The 21,794-nt window shown below is 35.4% G+C and overlaps 1 protein-coding gene across 5 annotated transcripts in view; it reads left to right on the top strand.

Moving 5' to 3' along the window:
• Positions 1 to 21,794, top strand: part of Lrp1b (LDL receptor related protein 1B) — a 1,927,307-nt gene that overhangs the window by 1,785,374 nt on the left and 120,139 nt on the right. For 4 of the 5 annotated variants that reach the window (XM_037205578.1, XM_028868856.2, XM_037205579.1 and 1 more), the window contains 5 exons: positions 3,705 to 3,830; positions 7,182 to 7,319; positions 8,266 to 8,400; positions 11,007 to 11,126; positions 13,041 to 13,282. In XM_037205578.1, the coding sequence (XP_037061473.1) occupies positions 3,705 to 3,830; positions 7,182 to 7,319; positions 8,266 to 8,400; positions 11,007 to 11,126; positions 13,041 to 13,282 (761 nt within the window). Of the gene's footprint in view, positions 1 to 3,704; positions 3,831 to 7,181; positions 7,320 to 8,265; positions 8,401 to 11,006; positions 11,127 to 13,040; positions 13,283 to 21,794 lie in introns of those variants that run through there. The other variant, XM_037205580.1, reaches the window with a different exon arrangement.

The following is a 21,794-nucleotide window of genomic DNA, read 5'->3' as shown; positions in this document are numbered from 1 at the left end:
CTGTGTACTCACCAGATGGGAACTATCTATTGGAACCTGGGGAAGTTACCAATGGCACATAAATGAAAGCATTGTATCCCCTTCTCCATTAAAATGACAGTAGCAAATCATTCAATGGTGAAGGGTGGAGCCATCTTGACAATCCTCTAATCTTGCCCGACTACTGACCAGCTTTCTTGTTCAGACCCAGGGAAGGCACCTATCACTGCTGTGAGTTCATGATTATAATGGCTGTTTCTTGTCTGGAAGGTGGCATTTCACATCCATTACTCATATTTTTTTGGTTCTTATATTTTTTCTTCCTCTTCTTTTTTAATGTTCCATGAGCTTTATAGAAAATTATGTAACTGTCTTGTTTAAGGCTGAGTGCTGTGGGATGGTCTTTCTTCATGCTGTGAATATGTGTTGCTACCATTGGTTAATAAAGAAGTTTCATTTGACTCATGTTTTTGTGGGTCTAGATTCTTTTTTTAAGCTTTTGTCAGGTTTTATGCAGAAATCCTGGCCCCACATTGGAATGCCAATATAGTCAGAAGTTTTCCTAATCCTGCAGCTGCTTAGTCCCAAGTAAACACACAGAGGTTTATTATTAATTACCGACTATTTGATCTATGGTTCAGGCTTACTGCTAGCTATCTCTGACATCTTGAATTAACCAATTTCTATTAATCTATGTTCTGCCATGTGGCCATAGTGTTTCTGGTCTGATGACATCTTGTTCCTTGGGCAGTTGGATGGTGTCTGTTTCAACTTTGCCTCTCTTCTCTCTGTATCTCTCTTTGATTTCCTACCTGGCTATAAACTGTCTTACTATAGGCCAAAGCAGCTTCTTTATTAACCAATGGTAGCAACACATATTCATACAGCAACATACAGAAAGACCATCCCACAGCAGAGGAGCACTTACCCACCACTTATTCTATACACTTTGTGTAGGTACAAGCCTTTACACCTACTGTCAATTATTAGACAGAAAAGGCTTCTCTGATTAAGGTTGAGGAGAGCATTTTTTTGATGGGCACAAATATATATGTCTAGAAGGCAGATTGGCACTGAGTCAATTTAGGTAAATGATCCTGCCAATGAGTTTTTGTTCAGGTTTATGGTGCCTAGCATGGATTCCCTTGTGTGACACTGTTCCTGGGGAGACATGATCAGTTTACTCACTCCAGGTAGGGAACGAACAACAGAAATAATGTAAGAACACCACAAAAGTGTAACTTAGAGGACAGTCAAGTTTTATTCAATTTACAGAAGAATGGGTGAGGGGTTACTTATAAGAGGCAGAAATGACTCAAAGACAGCTATGTCACCAAAAGCCCACCTCAACAATGGGTAATACAAACGCTAAAAACCTGGAACTCACAGCACCATTTACAGGCAGCTTGACAAATTGAAGAGTGTTTGTTCCAGGCATCTCATTTTGTTTGAGCTTCTTCTAGGCAATTCAGCTGGACTCTTCTTCTTCTAGCTTATTTGTCTATTTTCTACTTCTTTCATGCAGTCTGAATTGTCTGAGAGTATGCAGGCACTGTGGATGGTCTCTGTCTCTTTCAGGTGGTTTGGCTATTTAGCTCCCCTTCTAGGAAGGTTAGCTTCTCGGAGTCTCTTTCAGCAGTCATTACTGCTTGCAAATGCTTGGAGGAAGGAGCCTAGTGAATCTGGTCAGTTTCAGGGATTTTCTCAATCCCTTAAGTTGTTTACTTCCTAATCTTTAAGATCTTTCATACAGAATGAAATGTTTTACTTCTATTTAGTGTACTTGGTGTCTTAAAAAGCTTCCCTGTGAGCTTCCTTGTTTGATGTAATATATTATTACCTCCTTTACAACATCCTGCATCTTAGTGTGCTTCCATAGAAAAATGAATGTGTTATCTTAAAGGAAATAACTACACAGCATTGCTCCTGTGGGGTGGGGTTAAAATCCAATCTGGGAATGATTGGCTATCTTCACAGCAGTAGTATCATTAATTCACAAGTGAGCACATCCTGCTTGGCAGTTCAGATTCATAGCTTATAAAGATTTTAGATACCTTCTTGTTCTCCCCTAGAAGACCGCACAGCATCTTTTGAGCTGTGAAAACTTTCTGGCAGAGAAGAAGCTTCTATCTTAGCTCCCGCTTGATTCTCTGTAACAGGCAACAAAAATATGTGATGGTCTTAGTAACAAGATTTAGTCACCTCCTTGTGGTGGAGAATGAGAACAAAGGAAAGAAGATTTTTTGTTTGTTTGTTTGGAGCATCTCTGGGGCCCTCCTAACCAACATCTCATGAACATGTATCCCATCACTGGCACAGGGAATTTTGTTAGTATTCTGTGGCTTCAAGGAGTAACATTTTTCCAGTCTTGCATAGTACCTGACATTAGGTACCCTATTTGTTTTGAATCCTTTTATTAATGTACCAATACTGAAGATTTGCCAATGAAATTCTGAAAGGTGTTAGGAAGCTGCAATATCTTCAAATATGAAACATGAAGCTTAATTAAAGTAAGATATATTCATAAAAGGTAGGAAAGCAAAGAGTGTCCTTTGGGTAAAACAGGATTTTATTAAATCAAGGACTTGTAAAAGAGTCACATGTGTCCAGGAGAAGACATGAATATATTGGTAGACTATTAAAAAAGATAAGACTTCAAGCTGTAGGAGTGATATGGACAAGATAATAAAAAGTCTATTAGGTCATGTAAAGTGTCTTAAATCATAGATGGAAGGTGATAGATAACTCTGGAGGATGTAGAAAATAGTGTTAGGCTGATAGTTCCTCTGAGCATGGGAAATATATCTGAGGATATTTAAGATAAGACATTACAGGATATTTTAAAAACTGGGGCTTTTATTATGGCAACTGTTATGGATTAAAAAGAAAATGACAAGTTTGGGGACAATACCTACAATGTGTCATAACTAAATACAGTTATGAATTATTAACATTAAAGAATTTAGAATAATTCCCATTTTCTTGCTTTGATGTGCCAGTAACAAAATCATGGTGATAACCATAGCTCAAGTGTTAACTTGATGCAGTCAGAGGAAAGAATTGGTGGATTAGTGAATTTGTTGAATTTAAAATACTTTAAGTAGATCATGCTTCCAGCCAGTCTTGAGACCACAGGTCTAGGTGGAAAACTGGCACAATTTATCATATAAGCACAAGTAAATCAGTTAATATAATTGAGAGCAACTATAGGAAGATTTCAAGAGGAAGCAATTCAGCACCAAGGACAGAGCACAGCATATTTCTAGGTATGTGTAATAATCATAGAGATCTTCTAGGATTTAGGGACAGAATACTGTAGTGTGGGATAAATAAAATTTCCTGACTTTCAAAATCACACACTAAAATCAATAACAAAGATTGCCTCATGGACCTTACAAATCTAAATATGTGTTTAAACAGGGTGTTAAAGAACCTAGGTCAAAGGTTGATACTTTAACCTGCCATACATCCAGTGAGATCACAACTGCAAATCAAACCACAGAGTGTGCTTCCTTCCTTATCCCATTTACAGTCTTCAACTGTGCACTCTTCTGCAATTAGTAACTTGTACCAAAAGGTTCTATATTTTTTCTAGTATCCAACACTAGCCATTTTGCAACTCAAGACAAAAGCCAAATTATCTGTTTAAAAAGCAAAGCACATTCTTAATAAGAAAACTCACCTGAAAGCGTCACTTTGTTGTTTCTCTGTTATTGTTTTTGCAGTCAAATTTCTTTGCCCACCCACAAGGCCTCACAGATGCAGAAATGATAGAATCTGCCTGCAACTTGAGAAAATGTGCAATGGGATTAATGACTGTGGGGACAACTCAGATGAAGATCACTGCAGTGGTAAGTCAGTTCTATTGGAAATACTGATTTAGGAACAAGTTGCAAGATAAGAGAACGAATTTAGTGCTTAAAATTATAGCAAAGAATTCCCTGTGGATATATGAAGGCCTTTTTCCAATCACCAGCATTTGAAATGGACATATGAAAGTCACCCCCTAACATTTCATCTGCATGAAAAAAGCTACATGGCTTTATCTACAGCCTCCCACTAAGGCATTTCATTCAAAAAAATATTAACATCATGAGAAAAAAAACTTGGTTTAAAAGAATTCCTTGTCAAAAATAGAGATGAGGTGAAAAGATCTGCATAGAGTATGTGCAAATATACTTTTTCCTGAAAATTCTGAGATATAAAAAGTTCCTATGTCTGTTGTGCCCAGATCGTGACCCCCAGAGAGACCACCAAAGATGAGCATGCCGGAATGCAAAAGCAAGGTTTAATTCAGCATATACAAGCCTAGGCAGGGACTTCGTCCAATACATCCAATGCAGTGGAGGCTGGAGGAAGCGCCCACCTGTCTGCAAGCTCAGCTTTTAAAGGGAAAAGTCACAAGGTTACATCATTTAGGGGTGCTAGTATGGATACAATTCTGATTGGCTCGCTTCTAGGGACTTCTAGAAATTACTTCTAAGGGAGTGGTTGCCTGCCACCATTTCTCATTGGCTGCCCTCAGGTGGGGGCATTTCTGTGGTCAGTTACCCTGGAAACCAGGGAGAGGACATTCCATAGTCTGGCAGGCATTACCTCGTGACTATCTTGTGACTCTGTACTTTTTCACTTCCTGGTTTCTGGAATCTGAACCGACTGGTTTCAGTAACTAATGGCCCATTCCCAAAAGGAGAAATCTTAGGCCTTAATTTTGGGGTGAAAGCATTTCTAAGATGGCTCATTGTGGTCTCACATATCAACAGTACATGTTCAATAAAGATAGTTCAAAGACCATACTGGACCAAACCTCCTTTAAGACTGTCTTTATCAGCTAAAAAGTCCTAATTGTTGAAAAAGTCATATCAAAAACCTACTACTGTATATTACTAAAATGTATACATTTATAACAAGTTTAAATGGAGTCAACATGTGGTGGAAGTGGACAATACCCAAGTAGATATCATACATTACCTAATAAAATCCCTAGTAACAGGAATGGGTTATACATTTTTTGAATTGTTGATCCATGGGTTCCCATAGACCCCCTCCACACACACAAATTACATTTTATTGTCAATGCTGTGGGTTACACTGCACAGCTTGATAGTGAAACAGTATTACTAAAGATATTACACACTTGAATTAGAAAATATGGAAAAAAATCTAGCTGGTTCTCAACGGGAAGCTGCATTCCTACTGGATAGCTTTCATAGTAGTGAATAGTACTATGAATACTACCAAGAGAAACACTGATCATCAGCCAATACATAGATGTGAAGCCTGACACTACAATAATGTCTGACTGACAAAATAAGATCATTGGTGCAACAGTGGCACAAAGGTTATGAGAGTAACATAGCACTTTTTCGAATTAGACTCAAGGCTCAATTCACCAAATAGAACTCATTAATAATGAGAATAAGAATCTGAGCCTAGGCAGGCTGTGGACCTTAGGGTGAAACCTACTGACATCAGTGTGCTAGATACACATAGCAATAAAATGACATACTGACTCACAGATAAGTGCATTTCTCAGTCCTCTCCAGAAAGGTTTCTATTAGTCAGCGCTTAATACAGAAACCCACAACTAGTCAATGTGTAGAGAATAAAAGACTATGAAATGGTCAACCCAAAGTTGGGTGTGTATATCTCACTTTCCCTCTCAAGGCAGAGATCTATGTGAAAGAGAGAACAGAAATATCATAAAAGGCAGAGATGATGGATGACTTCAAGGAAACAATGTTTTCCAGACAATGGGGCATATGTATATATTAACTCTCTGAAACCATGACAGCATGCATAAGCCCCAGACAAGCTCAAGCCAGACAAAATCACAGCACAGATGGTTGCAGGGAGTGGAAGCCTCTTTCCGAGCCAACAGGCATTTCACAATTGGATAGCTGCTGGGAGAGGAAAAGTCCATTTTCTTCAATGAAGTTACGTCGGGTATATCAACCATACCCTAAGGCAGGCTCCATGCTCAGGAATAGTTGGCCAAGACAAACTGGACATTTTCTTTTTTTTTTTATCTTGTTTTGTTATTTATTTGTTCATTTGTGATTTTTGTCTGGCTTGAGCTTGTGTAGGACTTATGCATGCTGTCATGGTTTCAGAGAGTTAATATACACATATGCCCCATTGTGAGAGAGACAGAGAATATGAAGCAGGGCAGGCAAATGGATGGAAAAGATCTGGGAGAGGTTGGAGAGGGAATGAATATGATCAAAACATACTATATGAAATTCTCAAAGAATAAATAAAATGTGTATTATTTAAAAAAATTCTTCTTGGGATAATATTCATACATTTTCTTATAAAAACGGGGTGTTATTTAATATAGAAAATATTTTCATTTTTCCAAATTCTAAAACTCTAACAATTTGTTTGATTTCGGCCCTATAAGTTAAAATTTAAGATAGAAAGTCTCTTTTCATAGGATTTAGTACATTCTTGAATTGTGAGTTCAGTATGTTCAGTTTTATGGTATGTGTTGGGCAATATTATTTTAAGATGTTTTACTTTTGTTTATGCTGCATTTGTTTAACTCTTGAACCTGTGTTACTGTGCCTGTCTAAACCCCTGATGGTCTAATAAAGAGCTGAATGGCCAATGGCAAGGAAGAAGAAAGGCTGGGCATGGCTGTCAGGCAGAGAGACTATATAGAAGGAGAAATGTGGGAGGGGGGAGAAGTAGCCAGAGAAGGAGGAGGACTCCAGGGTCCAGCCACCCAAGTATATAGCAAGCCATGGTATAAGTGTAAGATTTACAGAAGTAAGAGAATGGAAAAGCCCATAGGCAAAAGGTAGAAGGGATAATTTAAAGTTAAGAAAAGTTGGCTAGAAACTAAGCCAAGCTGAGACCAGGCATTCATAATTAAGAATTAGCGTCTCTCTCTCTCTCTCTCTCTCTCTCTCTCTCTCTCTCTCTCTCTCTCTCTCTCTCTCTCTCTCTCTCTCTCTCTGTGTGTGTGTGTGTGTGTGTGTATGAGTGATTTGTTTGGGAGCTGAGTGGCAGGCCCCCCAAAGGAGCCAAAAAATAAACCAACAACAGGTATGAAGCACTAACTAACCACTTAAGAGTTCAATATGTTCAGTTTTATGGTATGAAACACTAACTAACTACTTTCTCAATGACTGTGAGCTCAGTATGTTCAGTTTTATAGTATGAAACACTAACTAACCACTTTCTTAATGATTACACAGGTGAACAGTCATTCAAAGCCAAGCCTTGTAAGAAGGATGAGTTTGCCTGCAGTAACAAAAAGTGCATCCCCATGGAGCTGCAGTGCGATGGGCTTGATGACTGTGGAGATGGTTCAGATGAACAAGGCTGCACAAAAAGTAAGTGGTTCCTATTATGAGAGTATAGAAAGGCAGATGTTCTAAATGAAATTATTGTACTCTTATTTAGAGACAACTCATCATGGAGTATTTTGCTGAAGTAACATTACTTGGAACATCACTCGATTTTACGCCTATAAGATAGAACTGCTTGATTCTGCCATGAATATTTTTGTTAGAGTATGTTTTATTTAACTGCGAAAATTTTTGAGTATCAGTAAGGATGTGTCATACTTATTTAATTATCAAAATTGTAATTTTTTTTTCAAAATTTGATCACTTGATGTAGTTTAGAGACAACATAGTGGTTTTTCCATAATAATGCTCCTCTGGTTTATTTGCATTTAAAAATACATTCCTTAATGGAAGATAAAGTAATGAAATTCAAACTACTCTGCTAAAATTACAGGGAAGCCTTACTTTGTTCTAATAGCAGTGTAACCCTGTTTTCCACTCAGATGTTCTTTTGTATTAGTGTGTCCTGACTAAAAATGGAATAAGCTGTGAATTTAGCTTTTTGGCTGGAGTAAAATGCTAGCCTCTGATGAATTTATCTGCAGGGAAATTGTAAAAAAAAATCTTGAAGACATTTCTAGGAATGGTTCTGGCTCTTAGAGAAGGATTATGGATGGGTAAATGTTGTTCTGATGATGGCCTTTCAGGAAAATCACTGACTCCTTACTCAGTTTTAGGAAGTAGTGTGGCTTGACAATGGCTGTCAATACGAGTGTCAGCAGCTGTTCTCAGCTGTGTTTAATGTAGTGAGTTCAATCTTTTTCTACTCTTTTTTCCTTTGTAAGAAAGGAGGGTGTGGATGCACAGAAAACTAGCATCTGTAATAGGAATTATCCATGTAATAAAAATATTATTTCAAATTAAAAAATCAACTCCCAACTCAAAAACCAGAGTCATATTATTCTTGATTCCACTGTCTTTTAAATCCTAGGTCTCAGTGAACACACCTGTGAAGACAATGGGAATCCATGTGGAGATGATGCATATTGTAATCAAGTAAAAACATCTGTTTTCTGTCGCTGCAAGCCTGGATTTCGGAGAAACATGAAAGGCAGACAGTGTGAAGGTAGTATACATTTCCTCAACAGCTTGTGCTCAATTCCTTGGCTTATAGAGATTCCCAAGGCTGCTAAGTTGTGAGGTGACAAGGGACTGATTTTCAGAAAAGCTATTTATATATGGGCTGTCATTTCACTTATGAGAGAAAGAGAGTCTCTGGGGCGATGAGCCTGTTTGTTTTCACAGCTAAGCTAACCATCCCTGAGACTACAAAGCTTCTCTGAACAAATTCACACCAGCGGGAATTTCATTTGTGTCATAGCAATTCTGTTTTGAAATGCAAATGATGAATTTATTGGTTAAGATCTACCGCAGTATTAGACTCATTTCATAAAGGAATATGTTTGAGAAGATCCATTTCTCTTGACAGTGACATTCATCATGCTGTGACAGATAATTTACTTTGAGAAACTTGTAAGCTTTTGTCCTAGCATCATATTTTAAACAATCTTTTATAATATGTCTTTAAAAATTCAAAGTCAGTATCTAAATGACTTGTCAACTGGCTTGTGATCATATAAAAATTAGGCATGTAGTAAGAGAGAATATCAGAGTAAGTTATATGTAAATATAATTTACATCAGGGTCTTCCCTATAGAGCCATGAAGTATACAACTAAATATATACATTTTTGCAATTTTCTCTGATAAAACCATTTTTGTAATCATATTTACTTGTTGTTATAATTCGGGATAATCTCAGATATCTGTGTGGCATATTTATGCTAAATAAATTTTTTTGTCAATTTTATTAAGAATTTTGTTATATGTATGTATACATGAGCTTTTGTGAATAAATGGAGGCTGAAGATTGACATCATTCCTCTGTGACTTTCCACCTTGTTTTGGTGACATGAAATCTCTTACTGAACTTGAACTTCAGTCATTGGTTAGATTGGTTGACCAGCAAGCTCGAAGAATCCTCTTCTCCACTGTGTCCCCTTCCCCCCAGTGCCGGGATTACAGGTGTAATTTATGTTGCCTTGCACTTTATGTGGAGCATGGGCATCTAAACTCAGGTCCTCAGCATGCCCATCCAGCACGGTATCCAATGAGCCATCTCTCCAGCCCCGTAACATTCTAAAACAATTTCTTTTTCTAGCATTTATCTCTTTAAATTCCTGGTTTAAAAATTACTTTATGGTTTTCAGGCAATATGAAAAAACTAATTCATTACATTCACACGAGGAAGATGGAAGCTATATTTCTATACACTTTGATGTCAGCTCAAGCGACAAATTTCCTTATTAAAATGTGACACCGAAAGTTGGCAAACTAAGTTTTCTCTGTTTTAATTAAAACCATTTTTTCTTTTCCTGACTGTTTCTATAAATTATATGTAAATACATACACATAGAGCAAAAGACTGAGCCTTCAGACTTAGTTTTGAAGGTATTAATTACCTAAAGACTCTGTAGTAGTCTGTTTCCAGTGTAAAGTATCTTACTAACTTTAGAAATTCTGTTCTAATATTTTCTCATTTTATTCTATTGCAAAAAAAACCCAAAACTATATTTGTCATTTCAAATAGCGATATTTTCACTATTTCTATACACCTCTGTTGTAGATGCAAGTCAATTCTGAACATTAATTAAATTTGCATCGATAATAAATACATTTTACAGCAAAGAAAATAATTTCCATTTGATATTGAGGAGGAATAAGGCATTACCTAGATTTTGTAATTTAGCTTGTTAGGGTCCTTCACCAGCTTATATATAAAAAAAGAGAGAGAACAAAAGTTGCTGTTTTGCTTTAAATTTAAAACACTTTAGTTGAAATAACCAAAATGAAGAAAGACCAGAGCATAGAAGAGAAACAGAAAGGACTTAACAGATACTGGGTACAGTCATGATGCATGTGTGGAATCAGAATGGCCACTTTAAAAGGTCAGGATCTTCAAGTTGTCCATGGTGGGTCAGTGGAGAGCTGAGAGCTTACCAGACTACACAAGTATAGCTTAGATTCCATACCAAAGGTAAGCTGTAAAAAGAGCTGACTCTCTAAACAAAGCAGAAACATCTATGGTAATTTAGATGATTAAGTGTTGATATGATACATTTCACTTTATGCCTGAATAATTTTCCCCGAAGACAGGTAAATGCTCATTTTCTGTCTATATATTCAACCAAACACAGAAATTAGTTGGTACTACAATGCTTCAGGTGTCCTTGGGGAAGTGTCACAGCATGTGCAAAGTAGAGTATAAACTTCTACCGTGTCATCTGCAGATGGCATTGGGAATGGTTGTGTCTAGCATTGAACCTGAATGCTGAACAAAATACAGTTACCCTACTGTGCTAAACTTAAATTGAGGCAAGAATTTACCTTACAGTCTAATTACATAATCAGGGCAAATATACAAGATGTAGAAAGCAGAAGGAAATATGTGAAATTGAAGGAGGAAAACACATGGTCAATGATCCACCTGACCTTGAGACTTACTACTCAGCTCTTCTTATGCTCTTAATTCAGTGGTATGTTTCAAATCACAGATGTCGCTTCTTTAACTTATTACTGACTTTGCAGATGATTGTTCAGGGTTTCTATTTAGTTCTTGTAATAGTCCTTATCTCGCAATGGTGAAGATGGATTGTGAGCTCTTCTCTCGTAGATCTCAATGAATGCCTGATGTTTGGTGTATGCTCCCACCATTGTGTAAATACACAAGGATCATATAAATGTGTCTGTGACCAGAACTTTCAAGAAAAAAACAACAGCTGTATAGCGAAAGGTGAGGTAACTAAAAAGCCATTTCAATTCTGTTGTGAATATCTTATGGGAAAAATTTTGTATATTGCATTTTAGCAAAAGATTCATTCTTAAAAATATGAAATATTTATACATTAATGGCAAGAAATTTGGCTTTTATTTTAAAATGTGAAATATATTTCCATTAAATTAAAAATATCATTTCTTTTTCTGGAAACTTCCAAAGTCACCTTTCTAATCTCTTTATAATAAATTCAGTAATTCACTGTGGCCTGCATTGCCCCACTGCTCAATACAGCACTGGATTTTAATCCCTTGTGTCTCTATCTTATTTTCTTAAATAGTCTAATTCAGAGTCATTTACAGAGAGAATTTTTAAATATAGAGAAAAAGGTGTTAAAATTACTTTTGTGTTTAAAGCAGTTTATCAGTAGAATAAAACATTTAAGCACCAGTCTGATGGCCTAAATACAGTATTTCCGTTGATGGTTCTCTTTAAGTGAATGTAAGAAATTATTATACCACTATATAACAGTGAAGCCATAAGGATTAGGATAATAAAGAGAGGACCTTTAGTGGGGGACCTTTTAAAGTTTGAATATAAAATCTTATTTCTAAATTCATATTTTTGACTTGTTGATACAGTTTTTTAAAAAAAATCTTAAATGACAGGTATGGGTGATAGACTATTGAATATATAGATTTTATTGTTCATGTAGTTTTTACAAAATTATATAGCTTTAATATTCTCAGCTACAGGGCATTATTAGTAAGATGTAGTTACATGAGAAAACTGGTTCAAAGTCATGTATTGTGTGTGAGTGGAACTAGGTGTACTTAAATTTGAATTCTACCACTACACTTTCCATACTATGTGACCTGGAGGAAGTTATTGAGGTTTTTGAGTCTCATTTCATTTATAAAATTAGAATACTCATATCCATTTCCATTGTTTCTATCATAAATTAAAAAAGAATTAACATAATATACAAATGATAATAAACATTGAGAAATATTTAAACTATTAAATGAGTTGCTGTATATTAGCAAATTGAGTGATGCAAAGTGTGGATGAAAACACAATTCAATACACCATTTGTACTTAAGTGTGATGAGTTCAACTATGTTTCAGCATACATTATTATTTTTATCATGGTTATTTGTAAGAACTATATACACAACTCAATTTCTTTAGATTTTAATCAATATTTTGATATCTGAATTCCCATTTGGTTTTAATGTTCAATCAGTATGAAAATGATATTAGAATGTTATAGATATCAAAACTTAGGATTACTATCCCATTTGATAGGAAATAAATTTGAAATTACAAAACTTTAATATAACAAAGAGTGAAACCTGCTAAAATGATAACAAAGCAGGTGAAATCTAGCTTAGTGATGGAGTTTTTACAAAGCCCTGGGTTAGATTCCCAGCCCTAAAAAAAATAAAATAAAATGAACAGTCTTCAATAGTAAGTTATGTAAAGTTATATGGACACATGAAAAAAATAATTTTTCCTGTCATAATTTTAATTATTAGCCAGAAGTAACAACCATTCAGGTATATCCACTAAATAAACACCCAAATTTTTTTTAAGGTAAATGAGTACATAAGATAGCCCCTACACAGTAAGAATCAAAACATTAGAACACAGCATGTTGTGATTTGCCAAAGACATCCTTTTCAAATGCCTAAATTATACATATAAATTAAGCTTTGTACTTATAAAATTGTGACTAATATAGATTACTTTAGAAAAGTGTTAAACAGAAATCAAATGTCATAAAGAACAAAAAATGATATAAAACTAGTTAATTTTCACTACAGAAGAAACTGTATAGAGAATAACAATTCAAGATAATTTAAAGTACATCATTTATTTTGCTCTAGTTGAAATTTCCTCTATTTTGTATTTTATTATAATAATCTGCAGGCTCTGAAGATCAAGCTCTCTACATAGCTAATGACACTGACATCCTGGGTTTTGTATATCCATTCAACTACAGTGGCGGTCATCAGCAGATTTCTCATGTTGAACATAATTCAAGAATAACAGGCATGGATGTGTATTATCAAAGAAATGTGATTGTCTGGAGTACTCAGTTTAATCCAGGCGGGATTTTCTACAAAATGATTGATGGAAGAGAAAAGAGGCAAGCGAACAGTGGCTTGATTGTAAGTAAATGACAGAAAATTTGAAGGCCACGCCTTCTTTCCCTATACTTGATTAAAAAAAAAATCAAAGTATCTGAAGAATTAAGATAGTCATTTATTCATCACACATAGAAATAAATATTTCTCTTTATTTTCATAGCAGCATGTTTACTGTAAATTCTAGCTTAAGTTTTGTTTAAATGCATTTGCCTTTGCTACTTAGGAATGAAAATGAACAGCAGCTGACAATTTTAACCATTTTATATATAAAATGCATAAATATTGTAAACAGAAGCATTTTCATCTCAATGTGGAAACAGGAAAATATGTGTACTTTTTGCATTCGAAAGTAATTTTATCAAGAAAATCATTTCAATTTTAAGAATAACAGAAATCCACTATGGGGCAAGAAACCAACTGGGGTTTCACTATTTTTTCCTTCTTTTGAGAAGCGCGTTTTGGAGAGCATGTGTAACAGACCAACATTGCTGGCTGATACATGATGAGCATGTTGACTATTACGATTATTTGTTATGAGAACAATAAAACGGAAAACTTGTTTAGGTTGGTAGTAGTCAACAATCTCTATTTGTATTAGAGCTTATCAAGTTACTGTGTCTTTTGTAGTTTGAAGTAAACCAGGAGTAAAAGGGGAGATGGATATTTATTTTGAAGGAACTTGACTGTTTTCCATAAGACCTAGAAGTCAAGTGGTACCTCAGCAGGGTCTAATTCAGTTTGTACACTTGAAATGAACAATGGTGCGTGTTTGGATTCCTCACTATTGTTTACAAGAGAATCGATATAAGCCACATGAATGCTCTATGATGCAGGATGGAGCGCTTACTTATTTTATGCTATAATAAATATTTGAGCTACATGAGTGTCATTTAACCTGTGTGCAACACATTTTAATTGTATTTTTAACTTTTAAAAATATTTTCAGTTAAGTGGATGCATTTTGTGTGTGGGTTTGAGTGGGGGAATGTACCCATGAGTGAAGGTGCCTTTGGAAGCCAGAAAATCCATTGTGCTAGAGTTATAGGCTGTTGTGAGCCATCTGGCATGAGTGTTCCGAGGAGAACTTGGTCCTCTGCAGAAGCAGTTCATATTCTTAATTGCTGACATATCTCTCTAGGCACAATTTTAAAATTAACAAAATTAACTAGCAAATTCTGGTTTAGATTAAATAAACTCTTAGTAAAATTCTCAGTGTAACTCAGTTGTTTTTTCAGATCTTCCTGCCATAAGCAATGTTAGGTAAGTTTCATGTCTGCTCAGGTCTAGGACAGAGAGGAGACATTTACAGGTCATTTAATCCTTCATCCTGCAGAACTATCTATTCTCTCTACCAGGCCACAAGATGGCACATAGTCATTATGTGTGCACATTTTAGCTCTAAAAATTAAATCTTTATTCATTTCATTCATAAAAATGAAGGTTACTTGTTACCTCATTTACTTGCTGTTGGCGACATGAAGATCATTGATCGGCCTGGCTTTGAATTCTGTTACTGTTCTGTATCAGTTCTTTAGTTTCTCTGTACTGATAATTTTATGCATCAATTAAAAACTAATGGATTACATATGATATAATTATTATAGATTGAACATATGCAATATATTAAATTTTAACATTAGCCAGCACGTTGCAGGCACTATGTAACTGCTTGCAATGACTATGTTGATGAAATTGATTGACACGATGCTGTGTGCTGCATGTACTTAAGATTATTTGCAGCTCTCATATCTTATCTGATGCTTGCTAAAAATTACACGTTTAATTAATTTTGGTTGATTTTTCAATGCAAATTATTTAATTTTATTCTTAGGGTGATATATACCAGATGTTCTTAAGTAAGCATAATGTTTATAGATTAGAAGTCAAGATAATTTAATATTTTATACCTAAATTTTTATTTTTATACAGGCAAATGTATATACACATGCAAATTTCATTTATACAGTGTACATTTTTACTTGCATTCATGTCTTTTTAAACCTTTTCTTAACTTCATTAGGAAAATGCTTATAGTTGGTGGCAAGAGTTTTCATTAGACTTGTCTTAGACAGCATATGAAACCTAACTTACTTTCTAATGATTGTGATGACTTTGCTTCAAAATCTAGACTATTTTCTCCAGTCTTTTCAGAATGATCTTAGTGAGTATCATTCACCAGGGAAGCTGTGGCTTACTGTAAGGTAACACTACCTAGATGTGTTGAGCATTGAATCAGCTAGTACCTGAATCCATTCCAAGATCATACAGTGTAGCTTCCTGAGCCATGGGTTTTAGGAGTTGTCTCTACGTGTCCCAGTCTCTATGATTTCATACCTGTATCAGTCCTGTTTTGTCTGGAAAACATTGTTTCCTCATGGATCACTGAGCCTTGATGCTAATGATTTGGTTAAAAAAAAAAAATCCCTTTTACGGCTGAGTGCTCCAGAATTTCTGAATCCCTGTTTATTTACTAGTTGTGGAACTCTTTGTTAATTACCAACTTCTGCAATAAGAAGCTTCTCTGATAAAGGTTGAGTGATGCTCTGTTCCATGAGTATAGCAATGTCATTAGGAGTCATTTTGAATAATAATAGGATTTCTGTAGCAGAATAATAGTAGAATTTCCCCTAGGCCTGTGGCATATATAGTCTCATCTTCCTGTCCATTTTTGCCATGCCCAGTATTGGTTCTATCTAACCAGCAGAGGTGAAGATTCTAGCTGGTTATCAGTTGATTTTCCATGTTCAATAATAAATATTTGGCAATAAGTTCTTACCATCCTTCAGGTTTTGTAGGAACTTGACACTAGCCTGTGATGTTTGAGGGTATCAGTTAAACCCCTGTGGTAAATAACTCAACAAGATATAACCTATTCCTGGCACTGAAGGTTTCATTTTGTAATATAAAATGTCTAGTTGGGGCATAATGTCCCTCATTATATGCGACTTTATGTAAATTTCTAATATATAAATTAGGAATCTTCTACAGTAGTAGGGTTCATTTATTGTTAGTTGTACCTTCCTACATTCCCTCCTCTATTCTGCATATCCATTCCCCTCCCAATTTAATCCTTGAGTTCTAGTTTCCCGTTTATCTGTCTGTAACAATATATTTTATTTCCCTTTTCTTTGGAGATCCCTGCTTGTCCCTGGGCCCTTAATTGCTAATTAAAGCTAGTTATTAACATATGTAGTTAATCAGATTGAAATATATATCTTAAAAGTTAACATTGACATATAAAACATGCAATGTTTGTCTTTAAGGATCTGAATCTCACTCATCAGATTGCTTCTAGCTGCATCCATTTACCCCATAATTTCATTTTTTCCTGTAATTGAAAGTGACATTTTTCTTATACAACATATGTTGATTACAGTTTACCTTCTCTCTGCTCCTCCCAGTTCTACCCTACCTTCCCTCCCATTCAGGTTCACTACATTTCTGTTTCTTACTTAAAAAAAAAAAAAAAGAGTTCTAGAAGATAATAATAAAACATAACAATAGTATCTAATAAGATAAAACAGAAAACATCACATAGAAGTTGGACAAGACAAACCAACAAAAGGAAATGACCCAAAGAAAAGGCATAAGAATCCTAGACCCACTTGTTCACACCCTCAGGAGTCCCATAAAAGCACTAAACTGAAAACTATAATGTATACACAGAGGACCTTGGTGCAGACCCTTGGGTTTGCTTCATCAGTCTCTGATTTCATATAAGCTTTTCTTGGTTGATTCAGAGGGACTTGAACTCCTAGTGTCCTCCATCCCCTCTGGCTCTTCTACTCTTTCTGTCTCCTTTTCCATGGGCTTTCCTGAGCTCTAAGGAGAGGAATTAGATAGAGATTAGATAGAGACATCCCATTTAAGCAATGTGTTCCAAGGTTCTATCCCTTGTTCTATCCCTCTCTGAGTAATGTTTGTGGGTCGTCTGTGTATTTTCTATCTCCTGGAGGAGGAAGCTTCTTTGATGATGTATGAATAAGGCACTGACTATGAATACAGCATAATAACATTAGGACTCATTTTATCACTATCCTTTTTATAAGACCATTAATATTTGGTTTTACCAAGTTTCTGTGTGATCTAGTTCCTTATTCTTAGCCACACAAATATGGACAGATATGGGTTCCATCTCTTCGAGTGGGACGTAGGTTAAATTAGATGTTGGCTGGTTTCTCCTACAAGGTATATGCTACCATTGTCCTAGCACATCCTTTAGTAACAACAGCATTGTAGATCAAAAGGGTTTGTGTGGGGGTTGGTATTTAAATTTTTCCTTTGGTAGCCTGCAGATTACCTTCTTAGACCGAAGACCGCTAGGATGTAGTGGTGAAGGCAGGCACCAGATCAACCTTGCCATAATTAATGAATTATGTACGTGTTCTCTTCAGCAATGGGCCCGTGTTGTCAGTTTTTGAAGAGGAACCTATTGTGTTGGAAAAAACCTGGATTGTTTGGATTTCCATGGGGTGCCTTTGGGCAAAAACTCAGTTGTAACAAGTCACTGTGCTAGAAGTTTCCTTTGCTGACAAGAGATGGCAAATTGGGACTTTGTCTCCCCCATTACTTGGAGACTTTATTAGGATCACCTTCTTATTTTTAGGAGGTTTCTACTGAACTAGATTTTCATAATACCTCTGAAATTCCCCTCAATTCTAGCCTATGCCCCCCCCCTGAACTGATGCTCCAATTCCACACCCTCACCCCTATTCTACCCATAAAAATCTGATTTATTTCTTGCTCTCAGGAATATCTGTGCCCCTGCTTAGTATATTCCTTTATTCCTAAACATTCAGGGTCTAAGGTTTGTATCTTGGTTAGTATTTCCTTAATGGCTGATATCCACATATAAGTGAACATATAACATATTTATCTTTGTGGGTCTGGGTTACCCTACTCAAGATGATTTTTTTCTTATTCCATCCATTTTCCTAAAACTTTCATGATGTTATTTTTATTTAACAGCTGAGTAATACTCAGTTCTGTAAATATATAAATTTTCTTCATCCATTCTTCAGTTGGGGGACATCTATCCAAGTTGTTTACAATTTCTGCCTATTCTGAATAGAGCAACAGTGAACACGTTTGAGCAAGTGTCTTTGTGGTAGGGTAAAGTGCCCTCTGGATAAATGACCAAAAGTTTTAAGCTGGATCTTGAGGTAGATTGATTCACATCTTTCTACAGAACTTCTATACTGATTTCCAAAGTGGCTGTTCAAGTTGGACTCCCACAAGCAATGGAAGAGTATTTCCTTTATTCTACATCATTTCCAGCATGGGCTGTCACTTGTGCTATTAATCTTAGCTATTCTTACAGGTATAAGACAAAAACTGAAAATAGAACTGTCCTGTTGGCTAAGAATGTTGAACATTTCTTTAAATGATCCTCAGCCATTCAAGTTTCCACTATTGAGAATTCTCTATCTAGAAACTATATATATATATATATATATATATATATATATATATATATATATATAGTTTCTTGATTGCTTTATGTACTTTTTATATATTAACCCTATATCAGATGTGGAGTTGGAAAAAATGTTTTCCCATTCTGTAGACTGCTGTTTTGTCCTAAGGATGATGTCCTTTGACTTACAGAAGCTTTTTAGTTTCATGAGGTGTCATTTGCTAATTACTTTAGTATCCACATTTTGTTCTGTTCATTCAGAAATTCTTCTCCTATGCCAATAATTTCAGTGGTATTTTTCATTTTTTCTCTTCTATTAGGTTTGGTATATCTAGTTTAATGTTGAGGTCTTGATCCATTTGGAGCTGTGTGTAGGGTCATAATTACGGATTTATTTGGATTCTTATATATGCAGTATCCATTTCACCAGTACCATTAGTTGAAGATCCAGTATTTTTTCCAGAGTTTATTTTGACTTCTTTAGGTCAGAAATCACGTGTGGAATTATGATATGCCTTCAACTCAGTTCCATTGATCAATGTGTCTGTCTTTATGTCAATACCATGCTGTATTTATTACTGCACCTCTGTAGTACAGCTTGATAAGAGGAACAATGAGACCTCCAGCAGGCCTTTTATTGTTCAAGATTGTTTTAGCTGTCCAGTTTTTTGTTTGTTTGTTTGTGTGTATACTTATGAAGCTGATAATTGTCCTTCCAAGAGCTATGAAGGATTATGTTGGGATTTTGTAGGGATTGGACTAAATTTGTAGATTGCTTTTGGTAGGATGGCCATTTTAACAATCCTAATTCTACCAATCCTTGAGCATGGGAGATCTTTCTATCTTCTGATATTTTCCTCAATTTATTTCATCAATGACTTGAAATTTTTATTATCCAAGTCTTTTACTTGCTTGTTTAGAAATATGCTACAATATTTTATATTATTTGAGGCCATTGTGAAATGTTTTATTTCTCTGTTTCTATCTCTTTCTCATTGGTTTATAAGAAGGCCAAGGATATTTGTGAGTCAATTTTATATCCAGCCACTTTGCTGACTGTTTTTAGCATCTGTAGGACTTTCATGTTGAATTTCTGGGTAATTTATGTATGCTATCCTATGGTCTACCAATATACTTTAACTTCAGCTTTTCCAAATTTTATCCTCTTGATTTCTTCAGTTGCCTCACTATCTCTAACTAAGACTTCAAATACTATATTGAATAGGTGTGGAGAGAGTGAACAACTTTGTCTTGTTCTTGATTTTAGTGGAATTACTTAGAATTTCTCTTCATTTAACTTGATATTCACTCTGTATTTTCTGTAAACTGTCTTTACTGTGTTTAGGCTTGCCCATTGTATTTCTCATCTTTCCAGGAATTATAAGAAAGTGTTGAAATTCATCAAAGGGCTTTTTGAAATCTAATGAGATGATCTTGTGGTGTTTGTCTTTCACTTTATTTATACATTGGAATACATTTACTGATTTCCACATGTTGAACCATCCCCACATCATTTGATTATGGTGGATGATATTTTTGCTGTGTTCCTGAATTTGGCTTGCAATTACTTTATTCAGAAATTTTACATCTATATTCATGAGAGAAATTGCTCTATAATTCATTATTTGTTGCCTCTTTTTGTGGTTTAGGCATCAAGGTTACTATGACTTCATAGACTAAATTGTGCAATCTTCCATTTTTTCTATTTTGTGAAATAATTTGAGGAGTATTGGCATTAATTCTTCTTTGAATGTCTGGTGAAATTGTGTATTAAAACCATCTGGCTTTGGGTTTTTATTGGTTGGGGACTGTTAATGACCGATTATATTTCACTAGTGGTTATAGGTCTGATGAAATTGCTTTTCTTATCTTGATTTAATTTTAGTAAGTGATACCTGTGGAGAAATTATCCATTTTTTATATTTTTGCTGTTATGTTGCTTGTATGAGATCTCATGTTTATTTGTTTGTTTGTTTTCTTTTACTTTTGTCTTTTTTATTTGTTTGTTTTTATATAGGCACATAGTGCTATGTACTTGTCTCTTAGAACTGCTTTGATTATTCCTCAAAAGTTTGGGTATGATATGTATTGATTTTTACCATACTATACAAAGCCTATAATTTCTGTCTTGACCCATTTTTCATCCAGTAGAGAGTTGTTCAGCTCACATCAGTTTATAAGTTTTCTAATATTTCTGTTGTTGTTGATATCTAGCTTTAATCTATGGTGGTCTGAAAGCAAGGAAGGTGTTATTTGTATTTTCTATTATCTATTGAAGGTTTCTTTGTATCTGAATATGTGACCAATTTTGAAGACTGTCCCATGAGGTGATGAGAAAAAAATTCTTTTATGTTTGGGTAAAATATTTGGCAAATACCTGCTAGGTTCATGAGTTTTATGATGTCTGCTAGCTCCAATATTTCTCTGTTTAGTTTTTGTCTGATTGAAATGTCTTTTGGCAAGAGTGGGGCTTTCCCATTATCAGTGTGTGGTAGCAAATATGCTAAGTTGCTGTAGTTCTTCTTTTTCAAACTTGGGTTAGATATTAAATTAACTATACCAGCTTGTTTCTTTTTTTATGTGCCATTGAGCTTGTTTTAAAAATGATTTATTATAGATTTTAGTGTCTTTTGTCTTTATTAAGAAAATTTTTATTCATTTTATATACCACCATAGATTCCCCTCTCTTCCCTCTTCCTGTTCCCCTTCACCAGCCTTTTCCCACAACTTACCCCCAATTTTGTCCTCCAAAAAGATAAAGACCCTGTGGGGAGTTACCCAAACCCAATACATTCAGTTGAGACAATTTTAAGCCCCTCCCCCTGTATCAAGACTGTACAAGGTGTCCTACCAAAGGTAATGGGCTCCAAAAAGCCAGCTCATGCACCAGGGATAGATCCTGATCTTACTGCCAAGGGCCCCTTAAGCAGACCAAGCTACACAACTGTGTCACTTATGCAGAAGTCCTAGTCCAGTTCCATGCAAGCTCTACAGCTGTTGGTCTAAAGTTCATGAGTTCCCACTTGCTGGGTTTGATTATCTCTGTAGGTTTCCCCATCATGATCTTGATGTCCCTTGCTCATTAAATCCCTCTTCCCACTCTTCAACTGGACTCCT

This window comes from Peromyscus leucopus, chromosome 4, assembly GCF_004664715.2.
Source record: "Peromyscus leucopus breed LL Stock chromosome 4, UCI_PerLeu_2.1, whole genome shotgun sequence".
Lineage (NCBI taxonomy): Eukaryota > Metazoa > Chordata > Mammalia > Rodentia > Cricetidae > Peromyscus > Peromyscus leucopus.
The sequence above is the reverse complement of the archived record's forward strand: the minus strand, read 5'-3'. Positions and strand labels throughout refer to the sequence as shown.